Source organism: Oryctolagus cuniculus, chromosome 3 (genome assembly GCF_964237555.1).
Source record: "Oryctolagus cuniculus chromosome 3, mOryCun1.1, whole genome shotgun sequence".
NCBI lineage: Eukaryota > Metazoa > Chordata > Mammalia > Lagomorpha > Leporidae > Oryctolagus > Oryctolagus cuniculus.
The window spans coordinates 3,688,853-3,709,637 of record NC_091434.1 but is presented as its reverse complement, the minus strand read 5'-3'; the positions used below and the strand labels follow the sequence as shown (position 1 = coordinate 3,709,637).

Sequence of the window (20,785 nt, the reverse complement as noted above, 5' to 3'; positions counted from 1 at the left end):
TTTATATTTATTTTTTTAAAGTTAGTTTTAAAATATTTATTTACTTCAGAATGAGGGGGGAGAGAGAGAAAGAGAGAGAGGGAGAGAGAAATCTTCCATCCACTGATTCTCCCCAAATGCCTACAATGACGGGCTGGGCCAGTCGGAAGCCAGGAGCCAGGAACTCGATCTGGGTCTCCCCCGTAGGTGGCTGGGGCCCAAGGACTTGAGCCACCACTGCTGTCCCCAGGGTGTCCGTTCATAAGCAGCTGGGGGTCCCAGCGGTTAGCAAACAGCGCTGCTGCAGCTCCTGTCGGACAGTCAGAGCCGCACCGGGACAACGTGGCTCGCGCACACGGGCCGTGGCCTCCCACCGCACTGCTGTCCCTGGCCAGAGTGCAGGCAGCTCCCATCTGCGCGTGTCTCAGAGCCCGCGGGGGCCCGGGCCCTGCACGGAGGGGACTGAAGCAGCTGCTTGTGAGCTGAGTGCTTCTTCCCGTGCTGGCCGGCCCTCCTCCCGCCCTGGCCCACGCCCAGTGCTCCCCCAACCTGAGGAAGTCCCGTCCTAACCCTTGTTTCTTCTCAGGGGTGGCCTGGTCTCTGAGCAGGTGCAGGAGGGGCCACAAAGGAGACCCGGGGGAGGTGGCCAGGTGGCGCCCTTCCATCCACAGGCTGAATGCTGACTATTTAAAAATATTTGTCCAACGGATACTTTCTGAAGATGGCAAATAGCTTCTTTGCTACCAACACATGAAAAATGGCGTCCATACAGCCCGCTGCCGGCCACCGGCCAAAGAGCAGTGCTTGCGAGTCTCCACTGGAGGGCACTGTCTCCCCAGGGCTGGGTTGGTGTCCTCTTCAGTGGGACCCCGGGGCAGGTGCCCGGCCGCCCACCTCTTCTCCAAGCTCTCCAGGGCTCCGCAGGGAACCAGGGACGTGGCCATCCTGACCAAGGACAGAGGCCTAGAGCCAAGCGACCGGCCGTCTGCTCACTGTGTGCAGAGAGCGTGTTGGGCCACGGCCTCAGCCACTGCTGGAGGCGGTTGGTGGCTAGCTCTCTCTCGGGCTGCCCGTGCACAGGCGCCTGCCCCCAGCTGGCTCAGCTGTTGGTGGGAGAGGCAAGCGACATGGCCCTCCAGCCCGGGAAGCCACGGTGGAGACCCTCTGCTGCCGCATTGCGGTCCCAGCCCCGTTGACCTTGGAAAATTCTACTGCTGCTCCTTTGCCTGGGGCCAGGAGGGAAGGCAGGACTTGGATTCCCCGAGGCCAACGGCAGCCGGAATCCAGGTCCTGGGCCAGTCTCTGTCAGGGCAAGCCGAGCCCGGTGGGCCTGAGGTTCCTCCCAGCCCGGACGTGGCTCCCTCGCGCTCCAGGGACAAACACGAAGCCGTGATGATCCCATTTGCCGCCTGCTCATTACTGCCAGCATTATTTCATCCCGGCCGCGTAATCACCTTTCTTCTCTGATTGAGTGAGTTTGTATTATGCAAGATTCAAAGTCCCTTGGCGTCCTGAGGGAAGAAAGGGACTCTGCATAGGGCAGAAATAATTTGCAAGACCAACTTGGGGTGCAGCGTTCTCCGCTGAACCCCGGTGGGCCCACAGCTTTCACAGGGCCAGGCAGGCAGCGCGGCTGCAGGGCTGCGTAACAAAAGGGCCTGGCTGGGGGCATTATAATTTGCTCCGAGCACTTGCAAAGCGCTCGTGTTTGTAATGATGCGCGGGGACATCTGATGTCACGGGATGCAGGCATTGTGCTTCCTATCAATACTCGCACAAAAGCGTGGCCACGCTGTTTGTGCTGTCCGGTTGGGGAGAATGTCATTAAATGTACCTTAGAGAAGCCTTTGAAGGCTGGGGCTGGCTGTCTCACAGAGAGGTAGCAGCCCCTTCCGCAGCTGTACCCGTTGTCGAAGTCCAGTAAACGGGGCAAGTGGCTGAGGCACGAACAATCAGCTTCCGTCCCGACTCGGCTCGGTCTTTCCGGAGCCAGGCTGGTTGTCCCCGCTCCGGAGGCTTCAGCCCCAGGCCAGTCACAGCCACGGGGGCGGCGTCCTGTGCTCCCGAAGCCAGGAGTCCCCTGGCCCCCAGCCCGGCCCCCAGGCTGCGCCCTGGGGAGTGTCAGCTTCCGCCCGAGCCCAGACCTGCCTCGTGCCACTCTCCACCCAGGAAACCTTGGCACTTGGCTGCCCGCAGAAAGCGTCACACCGCCCTGGGTGGACAGCACTGGGAGGGACCGACGCAGCTCCGTGTACAGGCTAGGAAGCAAGTGTCCGGGTGACGGGCGGCCCCGTAAAAGCACTGTGAGGGTAGATGTGGGCCGGGGGCCCTCAGTCCCCCAGCTGCTTCCTGCCGGGTGGGAAGCCCCAGAGGGGGTCTCTGCTCTGCACTTCACGTCCGGGGTGAGCCTTGTCCTGCCTCGGACCTGAAGTGGCCCGGCCCTGCTTGCAACCTGCCACTCTCCCGGGTCCCAGGGGCTGAAGGCTGGTTGGACGGACAGAGTGCTTATGGTGAGGTCCTGGGCTCAGAGGCAGCAGTGAGCACACAGGCACAGGCGGGCTGGGCTGCGGAGCTGGGAGCCCAGCGGGGTGGTGGTGGGGGGTTCCCGGGTTTGGTCTTGGAGACAAGCTGATGCCTGGATGCCCACGCCCAGGGTGTGAGAGCAGCGGTTGTTCCGGGGTGGGGGGAGGCAGATGGGGTTCCCTGGGGGCTCTCCTGTGTAGCTCCACTGGCCTCCTCTTTCGCCCCTCTCCTGCCTGGGCAATTGGTAGCCAGGTAGTGCATCCGTGTGTCTTATTGTACTTTTTTATCATCAGCTCATTCCTTCACAATCCCTATCTCCATGGTTCAATAGGACCTCCATTTAAAAAAACAAACCTTAAATTTCCAGCTGTGCCCCCTAAAGAGACAAAGAGACAAGATCTTTGTGCAAAAATTAAAATTATAATTTGACAGCCGTGTGCAGATGCTGCTGCGCCTTCTCTCGGACAGCCGCTGAGTGCGTGGGACTGTGACAGCCGTTTGTCACTCAGCTAGACCTCCCCCGTTCTGGAGTATGGTCTTATTTCTCGGTTGACAACAGTGCATCATAGTTTTAATGCACATGTATTTTGTGCTCATTGCAAACGTGGTCAGTACTAGCTGGGAGGAGGCCGGCAAAGCTCAGGACGCATAAAGCAGACAAGCACCCCCACAACTGCGTTATCCAGAGAGGCCTGCGAGTTTTGACGTCTGCCCTTCTAATTCTGCATGCACAGCGCGTAGTGCATCCTAAAATGTATCGTGTGGATCGTATCCCGAAGCTGTTTCTTTCAACTGGGAAATTACCAAGAAGTAGTTAAACAAGAAAGTTAAGAGCAGATATTAATAAAATAAAAAATCACAATAGAGATGGCTAACAAATCCAAAAGCTGGCCTTTTGAAATTCTCTTTCTTAAAAAGATAAAGCCCTGATGATACTGATCAAGAAAAATGAAAAAAAAATGCACAATTAACTAACATCAAAAAGTTAAAATACGACACCATTTCAGGTCTTCAGATACTAAAGGTAGTAAGAGGATATTGCAAACAGTTTTATGCTAATAAATTTGAAAATCTCAATGAAATAGGCACACTCCTCAAAACACACAACTTACCAAAGCTGACACTGGAAGAAATAGAAAATCTGAATAGCCTTATAATGCATTAAAAATTTAACTTTTCTTCTAAAAAGAAAATTACAGATGAACTCACCTTTGAATGCCATCAAACCTTTACAGAAGATATAGTGCTGATTTTACACAAATCCTTGCATAGAACAGAAAAAGAAAATTTTGCTACTGATTTTATGAGGTGTCAATAGGAAACCTAGCCAAAAAAAAAAAAAAGCTATAGATGAAGACACTGAAGAGCCCAGACACGGATATCCTAAGCAAAATTAACAAAATTAAACAAAAATAAACAAAATTAAATGCAGGGCTTGTTTAACTGAAAAGTCACCGGAGCCGGCACTGCGGCTCACTAGGCTAATCCTCCGCCTGCGGTGCCAGCACACCGGTTCTAGTCCCGGTCAGGGCACCAGATTCTGTCCCGGTTGCCCCTCTTCCAGGCCAGCTCTCTGCTGTGGCCCGGGAGTGCAGTGGAGGATGGCCCAAGTGCTTGGGCCCTGCACCCCATGGGAGACCAGGAGAAGCACCTGGCTCCTGCCATCAGATCAGCGCGGTGCGCCAGCCGCAGTGTGCCGGCCGCGGAGGCCATTGGAGGGTGAACCAACGGCAAAGGAAGACCTTTCTCTCTGTCTCTCTCTCTCTCACTGTCCACTCTGCCTGTCCAAAAAAAAAAAAAGTAAACGGGTCACTGCGAACCCATCAGAAAACCTGGGATAAACAACGATGACAACACCAAACGCTGAAGAAGCTGTGAGGAAGGCGGATCACTACGCACTGCTGTCCGGCCGTGCACAGGCACAGGCAACCTGGGAACAGGCTGGCCGCCATGACGGCTTCCTGCAAAGCCAACCACGCACAGACCCTTGGGCACCTGTCCCAGTTTTTCAAGGGAAACCTCTGTGCTCAAAAACCTATCCCTGCGTGCTTATAGCAGCTTTATAATAGCCAGGAATGGAAATCGGCCAGACGGCCTTCGACAGGTGGACGTTGAGACCAGCCGTGGGGCCTCCACATCACGTGAGCAGAAAGAACCTGAACTACCGATTTACGGAAACCTGGAGCTGTTCCCGTGGATTTATGTCGGGTGAAGAAGGCCCTCCCAGGGTATCACGCTGTGTCACTCCATTTACAAAACACTCTTGATATGACGAACTTGAGGACTGGGGACAGGGTAGTGGTTGTCAGACGGACGGGTCTCAGGAGGTGGCAGCCTGAGGGACCCTGGTGGTCCTGGACTCTTCCTGTATCATGGCTGAAGTGGTGGATACGAAAACCCACACAGGTGATAACACTGCACAACACTTGGTGCACACACAGAGATGAGAACAGAATGAAGTTGGTGTATTTTATCAATGTGCTATGCTGTGGTTGCACAGATGCTACCGTTGAGGGAGGACAGGCCAATGGTGCAAGGGCTTGCCCTGCGTCTGTTTGTACTACTGTGTGGATCAATACTGCTCTCAATGGCAATTCAATTAAAATCACTCAATTAAAGAAACACAGTAACAAAAAGGAGAAACCAGGTAATCACTTCAATAGATGCAGAAAAAATATCTGGTACACATGCACGTGTGTGGTAACAATTCTTGGCGCAGGGCACCTGACAGTGTGTGTTTTACTTGGATACAATGTATTTTCAGGAAATCTGCATCCAGCTTTGTACTCAGGTCACATGCTGAGTGCCCTCCCTGGTGAGCGCTGGAAGAAGCAGGCTGGGACTGCCTGCATGGCTGCTACACGCCATGGTAACCCAAGGGTCCAGCCAGGGCCGTGAAGCCAGAAAGAGACACAAAAACTGGGGCATGCAAATAGATGAGCAAAGTTGTCATTTTTTAAAGATTTATTTATTTGAAAGTCAGAGTTACACAGAGAGAGGAGAGGGAGAGAGAGAGAGAGAGAGAGAGTGAGAGAGGTCTTCCATCTGCTGGTTCACTCCCCAAATGGCCACAGCAGCAGGAGCTGCACCCATCCAAAGCCAGGAACCAGGAGCTTCTTCTGAGTCTCCACGTGGGTGCAGGGACCCAAGGACTTGGGCATCTTCCACTGCTTTCCCAGGCCACAGCAGAGAGCTGGATCAGAAGTGGAGCAGCTGGGTCTCGAACCGGCGCCCATATGGGATGCCGGCGCTTCAGGCAAGGGCGTTAATCTGTGGCACCACAGTGCTGGCCCCAGAAAGTTGTCATTTTTTAATGACAATATAACGGTGGATGTAAGAATCTATACATAAATAAAATTAGGTAGTAAGTTTAGCATGCTGGATATCAAAGTCAATATAAAAGGTCAATATATTTAGATATACCAGCATCAAATAAGCATAAGACAGCTTCAAAAAATAAATACATAATATTTTCTAAAAATGCTGGCCTCCTTTTATGTATTTTTAAAAGAATATTTATTTATTTTTATTTATTTGAAAGGCAGAGTTAGAGAGAGAGGAGGAGAGACAGAGAGAGAGGTCTTCCATCTGCTGGTTCACTCCCTACGTGGCCGCATGGGCTGGGGCTGGGCCAGGCTGAAGCCAGGAGCTGGGGGCTCCCTCTGGGTGTCACACGCGGGTGCAGGGGCCCAAAGACTTGGGCATCTTCCATTGCTCTCCCAGGCCACAGCAGAGAGCTGGATGGGAAGTGGAGCATCTGGGACTCGAACCAGTGTCCATCTGAGATGCTGGCTCTGCAGGTGGAGGCTTAACTCACTACTCCACAACGCCGGCCCCAAGATAACAGAGCTTAAAAGGCAACACTGCCCACCACCCGGAGGTGGACCTCAGGAAAGGTGTGCGAGGGCTCCAGAGAGAGCGCACTGCAGGGACTGCCGCGGACGCCGCGAGACGCCGCTTGCACGACTGGAAACCCGTGTGGCGCAGGGTGAGGCCCAGCACTATGTCGCCACTTCCGGGTGGACAAGGACGCTCCAGTGCTGGGAGGACACTGGCGGAAAAACAAGGCGGGGTGGCTCCCTCTACCCACACGGAGTCGCGTGCAGCTGGCCAAGACCACGTGGAACCGGCAGAGGCACAGACAGACGCGGAGCTCGGGGGAGAGGACTCGCTAACCCGTCGGCTGCACTCGTGTGTACCGCGTGTTGTCTTTTTTTATTTTTTTTTATTTGAGAGGTGGAGTTATAGACAGAGAGAGAGAGAGAGAGAGAGGTCTTCCTTCCGTTGGTTCACCCCCAAAATGGCCGCTACGGCCAGCGCTGCACTGATCTAAGCCAGGAGCCAGGTGCTTCCTCCCGGTCTCCCACGCGGGTGCAGGGGCCCAAGCACTTGGGCCATCCTCCACTGCTTTCCCAGGCCACAGCAGAGAGCTGGACTGGCAGAGGAGCAGCCGGGACTAGAACCCAGCACCCCAAGGAGGACTAGAATCCGGCACCCATATGGGATGCCAGCGCCACAGGTCGAGAATTAACCAAGTGAGCCCTGGCGCCCGCCCCGCGTGTTGTCTTCTTATTGCTGGTTTGCTGGGCCCTGGCTGCCCCCGACACGGGGGCCACCACCAAGAGGCCGGAACAGGACAGTGTTTTCCGTAACTGGTGCATGTTCATGTGAATACGTAATGAAACTCAGGGGCTGGCGTCGTGGTGTAGCAGAAAAAGCCGCCGCCTGTGTCACTGGCATCCCACACGGGCGCCTGTTTGTATCCTGGCTGCTCCACTTCCAATCCAGCTCCCTGCCAATGGCCTGGGAAAGCAGTGGAAGACGGCCCAAGTGTTAAGGCCCCTGCACCCATGTGGGAGATCTGGATGCAGTTCCTGGCTCCTGGGGGAGTGAATTGGCAGATAGAAGATTCTCTCTCTCTGTCTTTGTCTCTCTGTCTCTTCCCCTCTCTCTTTAACTCTGACTTCTAAAATATATACATACATACATTTTTTTTAAAGAAATGGAACTCAGGGGCCAGCAATTAAGCTGCTGCCTGAGCCGCCGCTGGCATCACACACGCAGTGATGCTGCTCTGTTTTCTGTGCCGCTCCCAGCTGTCGCGCCTGGGAAAGCAATGGGAGACAGCACCAGCAGCCGGGCTCTGCAGCCCGTGTGGGAGACCCGGATGGAGCTCCTGGCCCCTGGCTTTGGCCTGGACCAGCCCCAGCTGTGTCAGCCGTTTGGGGAGTGAACCAGCAGATGGAAGATTTCTTTTTCTCTCTCTGCCTCTCCCTCTCTGTCACTCTGCCTTTAGAATAAATAAAATAAATGAAACTCAATCCAAAACCAAAAATCACCTCAGGTGCGCTGACAGACATGAATGTGGCAAATAAAGAAAACACAACTTCTAAAGATATTAGCAACAAGAGCTGCAATATCTTGCGTCACGCAGAGTTCTTAGAGTGCACAAAGAATGATAATCACAAAGGAAAACTGAGAAGCTAAGTTATATTAGCCTTAAGAAATAACGTACTGGGATCAGTGCTGTGGTGCAGTGGGTAAAGCTGCCACCTGCGGCGCTGGCATCCCAAGTGCGTGCCGGTTCGAGTCCTGGCTGCTCCACTTTCAACCCAGCTCCCTGCTAACGCACCTGGAAAAGCAGCAGCAGATGGCCCAAGTCCTTGGGCCCCTGCACCCATCTGAGACCCGGAAGAAGTGCCTGGCTCCCGGCTTCAGATCAGCCCAGCTCCAGCTGTTGTGGGTATCTGGGGAGTGAGCCTGCAGATGGAAGACCTCTCTCTCCGCCTCTTCTCTCTGTCTGTGACTCTGCCTCTCAAATAATTTTTTTAAAAAGAAATACCATGTAAATACGATTAAATCAAACTCTCTTGAAGCAGTGCATTTGAGTTCCATGATCCAAGAACCACAGAGAATTTTCCATGTGTCTGTGGTGGAGGCTGGACATGCAGCCCACCTGTGTCTCCTCCCTCGCAGCCGAGAGTGGCCCTGGGCCACGGCACGGGCGAGGACAGGTGGACATCATCCGTGCCCCGCTGCAGGCCTGGGCTGCACACGCTCTCCTGGTCTTCCGTGCATCCTCCTCCCTCGTCTGTGGATTTTGATGTCCAAGATGAACTTGGAAAACGGCAGAGCCTGGGGCCTGGGTGAAGCCACGGAGCAGGAGGAGGCCCCCTTAGCTGGGTCAAGGGGCTTCCCTTGTGCTCAGCCCCCGAGTTTGCTGAGACAGTAGCTGGAGCCGCAGCTGCCTTTTCTTGTGTGTTATCCGTCCAGTGGTTAACACCTGCTCCAGGCTCTGGGGACACAAAGGCAGCGGCAGGGGGCAGCGCTGTGCTCTGCGGTGGGGCTCACGTTCAGGTGCAGCTTGGTGGCAGGGGACGGAGAGCAGGTGGCCACGCCCCAGGTCGGGAGGCGGTAAAGGCTCAGACAACCTAACGCAGGCTGGCGGGACTGCAGTGGAGACAGCTTAGACCGCGCAAGCAGCCAACAGCAGGGAGCAGAAGCAGTGCCTCTCCTGGGGGCCGGAGCGGCCTCCAGATGGCTCGTGGGCAGCCGGCAAAGATCAGGGCAAGCGTGGTCCCTGCTCTCGGAGACAAAGGCAGTGTGGCCAGAGAACACTCCGGCTCAAACACTGCGACGCTGGGGCTTAGTCCAAGCCGGGGCGTTCAGGCTCCTGGCGTGGTGGGCACCCGAGCTCTGCCCTCTTGCTGTCCACGTTTCTCAGAAGCGCTTCGCCGTGCACCTGTCAGGATAGAGACCTCAGCACTCTCCTGCCCTTGCTTGTCTGTGCTGGGTGTTCCGTGGCCTGCAGTGGACTGCACGTGGCACTTGGGGTACCTGCTCAAGGGTGTGTCTGAAGCCCTGCTGTCTGGGGGAGGGGTGGCCTGGTCACGCCCCGGGGACCAGCACAGGTTAAGGGTTTACTGACCCCTGTGCTGGGGATGCTTCAGTCCTCAGGACAATGGGAACTCAGAGCCAGAAGGACACATATGAAGCTCACCCCAGGTCGTTCACGGTGAGAAAGCGAACATGGCTCCCTGGGGTCCCCCAGGACGGCTGCAGCCCACCGGGTGTTCAGCCGCAAGCCTGCTGCCCTGAGTTGAGTTCATGGTCTCGAGATCTCTCAGGGCAGAGGCACCCTGGCTTGGAAGTTCCATAAAGCAGGCTGCATGGCGGCACGGTGGCTCTCCTGTGGTGCCCTCCTGCGCTGCAGCCGTGGCCTGTCCTGCCCGTCTCTGCTGGAGGTGCAGCTGCGAGCCACTGCGCCTGCCTCGGCTTCTCCCGCTGCAGCCCACAGGAACAGGAAGTGGGATCTGGCACGCGGCTCTCGGTGTTCAGGCCCCTCCCACAGCACCTGCCTGGGCATTTCCTGGACTTGCAGCCAGGCTCCCCGCAGTGGGAGGCCTGGGGCTCAGGGATGCACGGGCCACAGGCACCCACCGTGGGCTCAGTGGGACTGTGGGTGTGTGCATGCGTTTCTGTGTGTATGCGAGTGAACACGTACATGGGGGTGAGGGTGTGTTTGCATGTGCACACATGTACGTGCACACACGTGTCAATGTGTACACGTATATGCACACTGGGTGAACATGCGCATGTGTAACTACACACATGGTAATGTGTGCATGTGAGTGAACATGTACACGTGGGATGTATATGTGTTTGTAGGTGTAGGATGTGTGTACGCAGTGTGTATCTGCGTTTTCGGCCTATGTGTGTGCTATGTGGCTTGGGACAGGCGGGCGCTGTCTCCCTCTGCCCGCCCGTGGGCTGTTAGTGCTGCGTTTGCACTTCACGAAGGCAGAGACTTCCTCAAAGCTCCAGCTCTGCTGGCCAGGGCCGACCTCGGGCGCTCAGAAATAAGTGGCCAGCAGGTGGCCAGCTCGAGGCACTCACCTGGTGCCTGGCGTGGCGCTAAGCACACTGGAAGCCATCCACACCTCCCAGAAGCCCCGTGAGGCAGAGGCCAAGGGTGTGCCCACTCGTGTGCTGCGTGTGCAGAGCCAACAGGGTGAGGGCTGGGCTGGGCTGGGCTGCAGTGTGGGTCACTCATAGCCCTTGCTCTGCGTTAGAGCTGATGGCAGACCGCTTCTGGGTGCTTAATCCCTTGGCCAGAGGCAAGACAGAGGTACTGCGTGCGCCGTGCTGAGGGACTGGGCTAAACACCTTGGGCAATGAGGCTGTTCTCTGATGACAAGGCCAGCGGGAGGTGGAGGGGCCATTCCCTCCCCCCCGGCTCTGGGGGTCCCACTGACCTCTCCCAGGCCCACTCGCTGACAGCTCTGAGGCAGCAAGCGCCTGCTGACGGCAGAGGGATTCATTTATTTCTCTGAAAGACACAGCGGATCTTCCCTCTGTTGGTTCACTGGCAAATGGCCACGACAGCCAGAGCGTGGCCAGGCCGAAGTCAGGAGCGAAGAACTGCACCCGGTCTCCCCCATGGGTGCAGGGGACACCCTGTGACAGCTGGGCCGTGTCCTGCTGCCTCCCTCAGTGCATTCTCAGAAGTCGGGCTGGATGCGGAGAAGCCAGGAGTCGGCCAGCACACCCATACGGGATTCTGGCGTTGTCGCTGGAGTTGGCGGTTCTAATTGCTGGGGGTCGTGTCTTGTGACCATGAAGAATTAGGGGCATGGACAAGGAAGAGTGGGCAAAGCAAAGGAAATTTACTGAAAAAAAAAATAGAAGAAAGAAGAGAGGAGAGAAGGAGGAGGGAGAGGGAGGAGGGAGAGGGAGGAGGGAGGCACCTGTCCCCACGAAACAGCAATCCTTGGCCCCAGGGGTGCACGGCCAGCGGGATGCTAGTGCGAGGTTGAGCAGCTGGTGGTGGGGGGGTGGCCTTGACTCGGTCACTTCCTCCGTGGCCGCAGTGGCCTCGGCGAGGCTGGGGCTCTGGTGGACTTCTGTGACGACGCCTGGCGGGCAGTCACATGCAGGATTCCTCCCGTCCCAGCCCCCAGCTTCACCTGTTAGGGCAGGCGCAGGCGGCTCCAGCCTCATTTTGACACCGCTCCTTCCCCGAGTCTCGCTGCAAGGCTTGGCGGACAAGCTCTCCAGCCTCGCTGGCTGCCCCTGTGAGTTCCGATGGATCGCGAAGGCCACCCTGCGACCCTGGGGGTGGAGATTCTGGGAGGTCTGAGGCACAGACACTGGGCCAGAGTCCTTTTCATTTTGCAATCGTGTTGTCCAGGGAGCTGCCGGTTTTGTTTCCAACCCGGAATCTTTTGTTACTTTCTCTGCTTTGGTTAGATCCTCCCATGCCTCCCTCCCAGCAAAATCTTAGAGCTTTCATCACTAGCCCGCCTCAGTGGCTTGGCTTCCGTGGGTTCCACAGTTAGTGGCTACGAATAGCATCACTCTCGTGAAATGGCCCAGTGTCTCCACCACAACCACTGCCTTGAAGGAAGGGCAGCTGCGTGTGGGGGACGATCCCACACCTGCTGTTTGGGAGCAGGGGTGTTTGCCGAGGCCCTGCACTCTCAGAAGTGGTCTTCGGGGAGACCCTGGGGAGCAGGGCCATACTTACCGTTAAGTGCCGGCTCTGAGCACTACACCCGAGAGCTTCGATTCCACTTCAATCAGATTCCGTTGCATGCACTGCTCCCTTAATGAGGGTTAATGATGTTAATTACTGTCCCCTTCACTTAAGAACAAGCCCAAGAGCGGCTAGTCGCCACAGAACGGCCCAGGAACAGCTGGGGCCCGGCCGAGCCCTGAAGAACCTGCAGTCCCCTCTCTAATCCATCCAGCCACCTCTTCACCCAGGACACAGAGGCCTGCTCCGTCTCCTGTCTCCACGATGGCCACACACGGGAGGCGCAGGTGTGGCGGCAGCCCTGGCACTGCTGGGGGACCTGGGGCTTTCATCCCCTGGGCTGCTGTCGGGCTCCCGAGGTTGGGGACTGCTGCTCTGTGGACCAGAGCAGGAGAGACGGGCACGCGGTGCAGGACCAAGCAGGGCCTCCCTTGCATGGCTGGGGGGGCACGTGCCTCTAGGGAGCGTGGCTGGGGGGGGGGCGCCTCTAGGGAGCACAGTCTGGAAACGGCCACCTGGAGGAAAAATGCACAGGTGGCGTGGCCCACTGATTCTCTTCTAGAACTTTCTCTTGCAAGTCTTTCTTGGACACGCCTGAGACAAGTATCTGCAGGCATTGACTACAGCATGCATGGAACAGCAAAAGGATAGAAACGGCTTAAACAGGTTCCCCAGAGTGGGACGGCTCGATAACTTGTTACACCCCCAAGGGGGTGCTGGTAGGGGATGAACTACACGGCTGATCTGTATACGTTGGTAAGACACAGTATCTGAGATACAGTATCAGCGAAGAGCAAAGAAGTCAAACCGTGACCACGCGTGTGAAAGCGGGGCGCACCTGTGCGTGAACGGATGTCCACGTCTACACCCCTGGTCCCTAGACGCCTCACACAAAGACCAGGAGGCTGTGCTGCAGGCACCAGCGTGTACCAGCCTGGGCTGCGTGCAGGACACAAACGGGGCCCATCGGTGTGCACCTGGGAGCAGAGGCAGAGCCCCGCAGGGGGAGGCGGAGCTGTGGTGCTGGGATCTGAAGAGGAGGGGCTGGCGGATGCTGGCCCAGGTTTCAAAGGCTCCAGGTTCCTGGCCCCAGAGTGTAGATGCAGAGTCAGGAAGGGTAGGGAGTTGGCGTCTGGGAGAACGCAGCGGCCACGGGAATCCCGTGTCCACGCGTGTGTGCCGGGAGAGAGCAGCGGGCACGCTGCAGGGTATTTAGGCTGTTTGCTACCTGCTTTTAATACTCACGTTGCTCTAACGCTTTGCTGCCCAGTAGACGCGCCTCATCGGCCCCACGTGGCTATTTAAATTTAAATTCCGTGAGGCACAACTGGAAACTCACTCAGCGGCACCTCCCACCGTGTGAGGTCTACCAGGTTCAGCAGTGGGATTCATCTGCCTTCTACCAAGTCACTGCTCGTGTCCTCACAGAATTAAAAATTCTCTCTCGACCTTTACTTTTCTATTCCTTATGTCTTTCTGGTCTTGCTTTTTCTTTCTCCACATTTGCCCTTGGTCTTTCTGTCTCGGTTTTCGTCACTGCCAACGTGTGACGCTTCTAACGAGCTCTGCCCTGGCGCCGCCGCTCCAGTCCCAGCTCCAACTATTAGCGACTATTAGTGGTGCGACCTCACCTTCGAAATCAGGAGGCAGAAACAGGGCCCTGCTAAGACCTGGTCGTCAAATTACAGAGTCACTTCAAAGCAATGGCTTTATTCTGCTACATGAATGACGTTTCTAGAATAAAGGGTTAATTTGTTAAAATACGAAGGTGCAAGGGGATACACAGCGCCCGTGCACGCGTGAAGACGGGTGCACGGGTGCCGTCCGCGTGGTTTCCCGGCGGCCACACTGGAAGGCTCCCGACTACCACGCTGGAAATCGGACAGCAGAGCGGGGAAGGTGCAGCGACCAGGTCGGCAGGGCGTGGAGCTCAGGCAGGGGAATTCGCTCCTATGAGAACTGTCTGTTCATGGAGGGACCACTGCTGTTGTCACAGAAGACAGTGTCCTGCAGACCTAACGCGGGGGCCAGCCTACTCCAGGCAGAGCCGAGCACCGTGGCTGGAGAGCGCGGGCCCCTGTGGTCACTGCGCAGTCCCGGGGTGGAATCTTCTCCGGGGACGGCTGGGGCCCTCTCCGTTTCTGAGAGAGACTCGAGGGCTGCTTCTCAGACAGGCGCTACTTCTTTTTCTGCTTTTTCTCCTTTTTCTCCTTTTCTTTTTCCTTTTCCGTTTCCTTTTCTGTGCCTCCCATTAATGCCAGGGCTCGCCTCTTGCCTAGAGGGGTCCTTGCATACCAGTCCTGAAACAGAAGAGAGGAGGGGGGAAGGTGAGAGGGACTTGAACTCACCGCAGCTTCCGTAAGAACGAGAAAAGCCCGCTAGGATGGAGGGGCGAGCAGCCCTCACGCTTGGCCATCTCAGGCGTGTTGAACGCCGTCTGTGCCGACCTCAGGACGAGCACGTCGGCAAGGCTGAGTGGTTGTGAAGGGAGGGTCCTCACAGATGACGTCCTAACAACAGGAACTACCGCAGGAGACGGCCGGCACCACACCTTCACCACAGCCACCGCCACCACACGCAGGGACGTCTGCCCACACCTGTGCCACCCTGGACCGGCGCCACACTTGTTCCTGATCCTGGGGGCCAAGGGTGATCATCTCGGGTCGCTGACGTCGCCTTCCCCAGTTTTGCCTTTAAAAGTCTCCCCCTCGGCTCAGCCTCGCAGAACACACACCCCGTTTGCTCAGTGGCAGCAGGAGCAGCCCCCACTGCGTCATGTAGGAACCACAGGGTCATTCAGATCTCTGAGGGAGACCGGGTGGAACACAGCCACAACGCCAACAGAGGACTCATGACGGGAACTGGCTCGGTGATGCATTCCCCCTCAATGTTTGCCTTGTATTTAAAAGCTGAGACACACTTTGGTTTAAAAGCCTTACAGCTGTGGTGTTCCACTGAATGATTCCACTACAGATCATGTATCAGTTCTCCCACTCACGGGCACACAGGTCGTCTTCAGGGTTTGGTTGTTATGAACAAGGCTGCAGCTCCTGAGTTTACACGTGCACTTGTGGACGTGCGAGAGAACCTCTTAGTGTACAAATGAGGGTGTTTTCAAAAGTGTGGAAAACGGGACTAACAGATACATTTTGGTGAAAAACTGTTTTGAATCCCTGCAGTTTCACATTTTCCATGAACTTTCTGAAGTGCCCTCATGTGTCTTAAATACCTGTTTTTCCTTTTGTCTCCTGGATGCTACTTTAGCTGGCTATAAAATCCCAGGCAGATGGTCATTCCCCCCACACACTGTGGGCATAATCTCAGAGAGGTCCGATTTGCTGCTTATCAGTTCTTTATAAGTAATCCAGTGGTTTTTACATCTGGATTTTTATCTTAATTTTAGGTCCCCAATAATGTAGTTAGGCATGGACTTATTTTTACGTTATGCTGAGTATTCGGGGTTTGTTTTTAATCTGAGAACTCGTGTCTTCGGTTCAGAAGTTTGGGCAAGTATTTTTTCAGGTAATTCTCTCAGACTTCTTGTTATTTGTTTCTTTCAGAACTTCCATTAGTTGCATGTCAGTGTCTTTCAACCCGTCCACAGGTTTCTTAACCTCACTTTCATGGATTTTACCTTTTTGTTTTCTGGGCTACCTTCTGGGAGGACTCTTGAGGCTCATCCTCCAGTTCACTAATTTGCTCTCTGACCATGTCTAGCCTAGAGTTTATGTCCCTTTTATTTTTTGCATTTAATGGCAATTACTATATTTTTATTTCCAAGCTTTATTTTGTGGGTTTTTTCATAATTATCTCTCCTTATTCGATTTCTGTCTTTTGAAACTTTGTGTACTTCTTAAATGGAAGTCATTTTTCATTTTTTAAAGATTCATTTATTTATTTGACAGACAAAATTACAGAGAGAGATGGAGAGAGAGAGAATGAGAATTTTCACTCTCTGGATGAACCCAACAGCCAGGAACTCCATCCAGGTCTCCCATGTGGGTGGCAGGGACCCACATGGGCATCTTCCACTCTTCCTAGCTGCATTAGCAGGATGCTGGATGGGAAGTGGAGGAGCTGGGACTTGCACCAGCCCTCTGATAGGGGACGCCTGTGTCGAAAGTGGCAGCTCAACCGTTGCACCACAAAGCCAGCTCCTCACTCCTTTCCTTAAACGTTTTGTCAGGTTGCACCTGGCACGCAACTTTCTGAACTGTTTGGAATCCTGGTTTCCAGATTTATTTTGAGTGGGAACTCCTGGTCTCCGTGCCGCTTGTCATCTCTCTCTCCTGAGCAGCTCTGCACTTGCTTCTGTGAGGTTCTCTGACCCCGCACAGAGCCAGGCCGTGCGGGGATGCTTTGCCGTCAGTGCCCCGTGGTTTTACCGTGGATGTCAGAGGCCCAGGCAGCAGGAGCGGTCGTCTTCTCTTCCCTGATGTCTTTCCTTCTATGCTGCATTCGCGACAGTTTTTTGTGCTCCCTTCCTAGTTCTTTTATTATTCAGTTGTGTCTGATTCACAGAGAACCCATTCACCAAGATTTACTTTACTTACAAGGCACAGATAGAGAGGGATTTTTCGTCCGTGGGTTCACTTCCCAAACAGCCAGTCACAATGCGCAGGGTTGGGCGAGGCTGAAGCCAGGAGCCTGGAACTTCATCTGCGTCTCCCACGTGGACGGAAGGGGCTCAGGCACTTGGGCCATCCTCCACTGCCTTCCCAGGCCCGTTCGCAGGGGGCTGAGCAGCCAGGACTCCAATCGGTGCTCACATGGGATGCTGGCGTCACAGGTGGTGGCTTCGCCCGCTGTGCCACAACGCTGGCTCCCATTCATTGCATTTTGACTTCAATGACTACACTACAAGAAGTTGTATTTGGTTCCTCTCTGGGTCTGCCTGCCTTCCCACCATAACACTTTGGTGCCCAATAACCGAAAGTCCTTTCAGTTATGAGGTCCCTCCCTGAAAGTCCTTGGTGGCGCTAGTTCTGCTGTGTGTGCCTTCTGCCTCTCCACACGGAAGACGGCTTCCCCGCGGCCCAAGCTCTGTTCCAAGGCCCATCTCGAGCAAGGGTAACACTTCCCACGGGAGTCCCTTGTTCACCGGCGTGGATAAATTTCCATGTAGGTAGTTGTTATATTTGCTTTTGATGACTTCAGGGGCTCTAAAGAGACCACGCCATTTTTTGGAAATGTATGAATACTGCAGATCCCGGCACCGTGGAGGCCCGTGTGCAAGGCTTGGATTCGGAGCTCTGGAATGCCTCTGCTCCCCATCTGGGGTCCTGACAACACTGTGAGCCCCTCGAGGCTTCCCCAGGGCAGCCTGGGGGTGCCCTGGCTTCGGGCAGCCGGACGTTGGGCTCCTAAGCCAGGCCTGCTCGTCCTGATGTTCGGATCTTACGCTCCCTGTGTCACCCACGCATTCACTCCCGTCTCTCAGACTTCTCTGTGTTTCTGGAATTTGGGGATTTCTTCTTCCTTCTTTTATCCTTGGCTCTGTTTTGAATGTAAAGTGAGACGACCAAGTACTTAAGGTGATGAACTCTTAACTTGCCGGGACGCAGTAGGGAACGTGGTTAAGACACCCGGCCACAGTAAATGTGGCTTCAGTTCTGCGGCTCCGTGGCTGCTGAGCCGCGGCGCTGGACTTCGCCTCCTGGTTGTCTCTCTGAACTATTGTTGAGGCAACTCCTGCAGACTCAGCGGCTCAGGCTGACGCGTGTGCCTTCCCCACGGCTCCCTGGGCTCGAAGCTCTGAATGTGCCCCACTGGCAAAACCAGCGTATGGAGGCTGTGGGGTAAATCCACTCCGTCGCCATCGCAGCTTCCAGAGGTCACCTGTCCCTCTGGCCTGCGGGCCCTCCTCCGGGTGCAGCCTGGCAATGCCGGGCCACCTGGGGCACCAAGTCCCTCTCCAGTTGCTCTCTCTTCTATTCCCTCTTCCACTTATTCAGGGCTACGTTGGACTGGCCGGGGTCATGCAGGATAATTAATACGCGAATCTCACGTTCTGCTGATCCGCACCCCCACACTCCCTGTGCTGTGTGAACTGAACACACTCACAGCTGCTGCGCGTTAGGATGTGGACTTCTTTGAGGGGCGATTATTCTGAACTCAGCGCCCTCATTTGCAAAACAGGGGGGCTGTGATGTCTGCATGAGTGAGTGTAGCGCCCACCAGCTGGGGGCAGTCAGTGTCAGCGCACCCATAGGATCACAGCTCCTGTGAGCATTATCGCTCCCTTCTTACTCCACCACGCCCACGGAGCAGGCTGTGATGTGTCTGGGGACTCTGCCTGCTCTCACCCTGACACGGTGTCGGAAGCACCGTGGGGACCAGTTTCTCAGGGCAAACACGAGAGGCCTGACTCAGAGGCCCCGCAGCAGTGGTGCCCCCTCGCACCTGTCCAGCCACTCCACTTGTGTTGCACTGTTGAGTGCAACAGACTCACTCAGCACCTCCGTGGGGCCAGCACTGCGTGTGGGGGCAGCTCCCTTACAGGACACGTAAGGTGGTGGGCACTACACGGATGGCTGTCTCTGCAGGCACAGTCTCACTCCAGCTCACACAGTGAGCTTCCGCAACAGCACGGCCAGAGCTCAGACACTTTTAACAAGAAACTTCTCGAAGTCCCTTGAGGAAGTCAAAAACCCAGCCAGGAGCACACACAGCTTTTTTTTTCTTTTAACAGGCAGAGTGGACAGCGAGAGAGAGAGAGAGACAGAGAGAAAGGTCTTCCTTTGCCATTGGTTCACCCTCCAATGGCCACTGAGGCCGGCACATGGCGCTGATCCGGAGTCAGGAGCCAGGTGCTTCTCCTGGTCTCCCATGGGGTGCAGGGCCCAAGCACTTGGGCCATCCTCCACTGCCCTCCCGGGCCACAGCAGAGAGCTGGACTGGAAGAGGGGCAACTGGGACAGAATCTGATGCCCCCACGGGGACTAGAACCCGGTGTGCTGGCGCCACAGGCGGAGGATTAGCCTATTGAGCCACGGCGCTGGCCACACACAGCTTTTAATACCCTCAGCTGGGGCCATCGCCATGGCGCACTAGGTTAATCCTCTGCCTGTGGCACCGGCATCCCATATGGGCACCGGGTTCTCGTCCCTGTTGCTCCTCTTCCAGCCCAGTTCTCTGCTGTGGCCCGGGAGGGCAGTGGAGGATAGCCCAGGTCCTTGGGCCCCTGTACCCACATGGGAGACCAGGAGAAAGTGCCTGGCTCCTGATCGGTGCAGCTCACCGGACATAGCGGCCATTTGGGGACTGAACCAACAGAAGGAAGACCTCTCTCTCTCTCTCTCTCTCTCTCTCACTGTCTAACTCTGTCAAATAAAAAAAATACCCTTGGCCTAGCTCTTCAAAATAAGGGGGAGAATTAGCCATTTAGGAGGAGAAAAAGTGCTTGGGAATCTCAGCAGAGAACAGAGTACACTGGAAGAGGAAAAATAGTCATTAACACAAACAGGATTTAAACACCACACAAGAATATGAATTCAAATGTTTGGCAAAATCTCAGCTGGGATTGGCAGGAGCCATGCACATATGGCGTAGGGCCAAATGTGACCTGGTGACCGCTTGCCTGTGTCTACAAACCAAGCTTTGCAGGCCGCTGGCTGTGCCCAGGCGCTGGCACCTCGCGTGCGGGTGACTCTGTGCGAGGACACGGGGTAGACACTCGGGACGGACGCTGCTCGGCTCTCAGTGCCTGAACTCCCCGCCGTCAGATCTTTATGTACGAAGCTCGGAGTGTCAGAGAATATTTGCAAATGGGATAACTAATTTTAGGGAAATCTTAGTGTTGTTTCCTTTTGCGTACCCTGTGAATGCGGGACAGAAGCAGCATCCGCATGAAATGTATTATTTTAGGGAATAGTTTTCTCCATGTAAAACCCTGAGCTTTAACACACAATATGGAGTGAAAACCTGAATAAGGCTGGTGTGTGCATGTGTGCACGCGTGTGCGTGCGGGAATTCGATGGTTTTGAGGCTCACTTCTGCAGTTTGACTGCTAATGTCTCAGGGCTTGGGCCATGATCTGCCTGAAATCTGGAAGACGCTTTACTGCTAAGGCTCAAAGGATCTGTGATGCCAGTAATTTCACTGTATGTGACAGCTCGAATCCAGGAAATCAGGGGAAGGGGGAGTAACGCGACAGGCGTCTGGGTGCAGGTTCGACCACCAGCACGCCCCCTTTACCTTAAAGCTCTCCTCTTCCTCTTTGTACACGGGGTTCATGCTGGTTATCGCCGCGATGAACTCGCCCGCGGTGAGCGGCCGGCGGCCCTGCTGCCGGATCCTCTGCTCCGAGAGCACGCTTTGAACCACCTCCACCACGTGTCCCTGGGTGAAGCCGTCGGTGACCTTGGCCAGGCAGCTGATGTTCAAGGCATTGGTGAGGACCCCTCCAAGGCGCTGAATCACTTGCTTCCACAGAACTGTTGTATCCAAGGCGGTAGAAAAGACACGGAGAACAAGGGTTACCACCAAGGAGGCATCAGGCTGCCTGTCGCGGCCAAGTCGCATCTCGCTGAGAGAGGGACCCGCGAGGAGGGCACGCCCATTTATTTGTGGTTCTCATGGGCACAGAGTCAAATAACTGACACCTCACCTTTGGGGAACCTTCATCCACAAGACCCACCCATCAACCACCCGAGCTCTACAGATCCAGAGTCCCTGGCAAGTTGACCCGGAAATCCAGACGCGGTCAGACGGCTTTCACGTGGTTCCTGTCCAGTAGCGTCTCTACTT

The 20,785-nt window shown here is 55.3% G+C and overlaps 1 protein-coding gene across 1 annotated transcript in view; it reads right to left on the bottom strand.

Annotated features, from left to right (window-relative positions):
• Positions 1–13,731: 13,731 nt before the first annotated feature.
• IQCA1 (IQ motif containing with AAA domain 1) overlaps positions 13,732–20,785 on the bottom strand; it is a 150,213-nt gene continuing 143,159 nt past the window's right edge. The window contains exons 18-19 of the mRNA XM_070070001.1: positions 20,234–20,472; positions 13,732–14,337 (exon numbers count right to left, since the gene is read on the bottom strand). Of these exons, the coding sequence (XP_069926102.1) occupies positions 14,215–14,337; positions 20,234–20,472 (362 nt within the window). The 3' untranslated portion in view covers positions 13,732–14,214. The remainder of the gene's footprint in view (positions 14,338–20,233; positions 20,473–20,785) is intronic.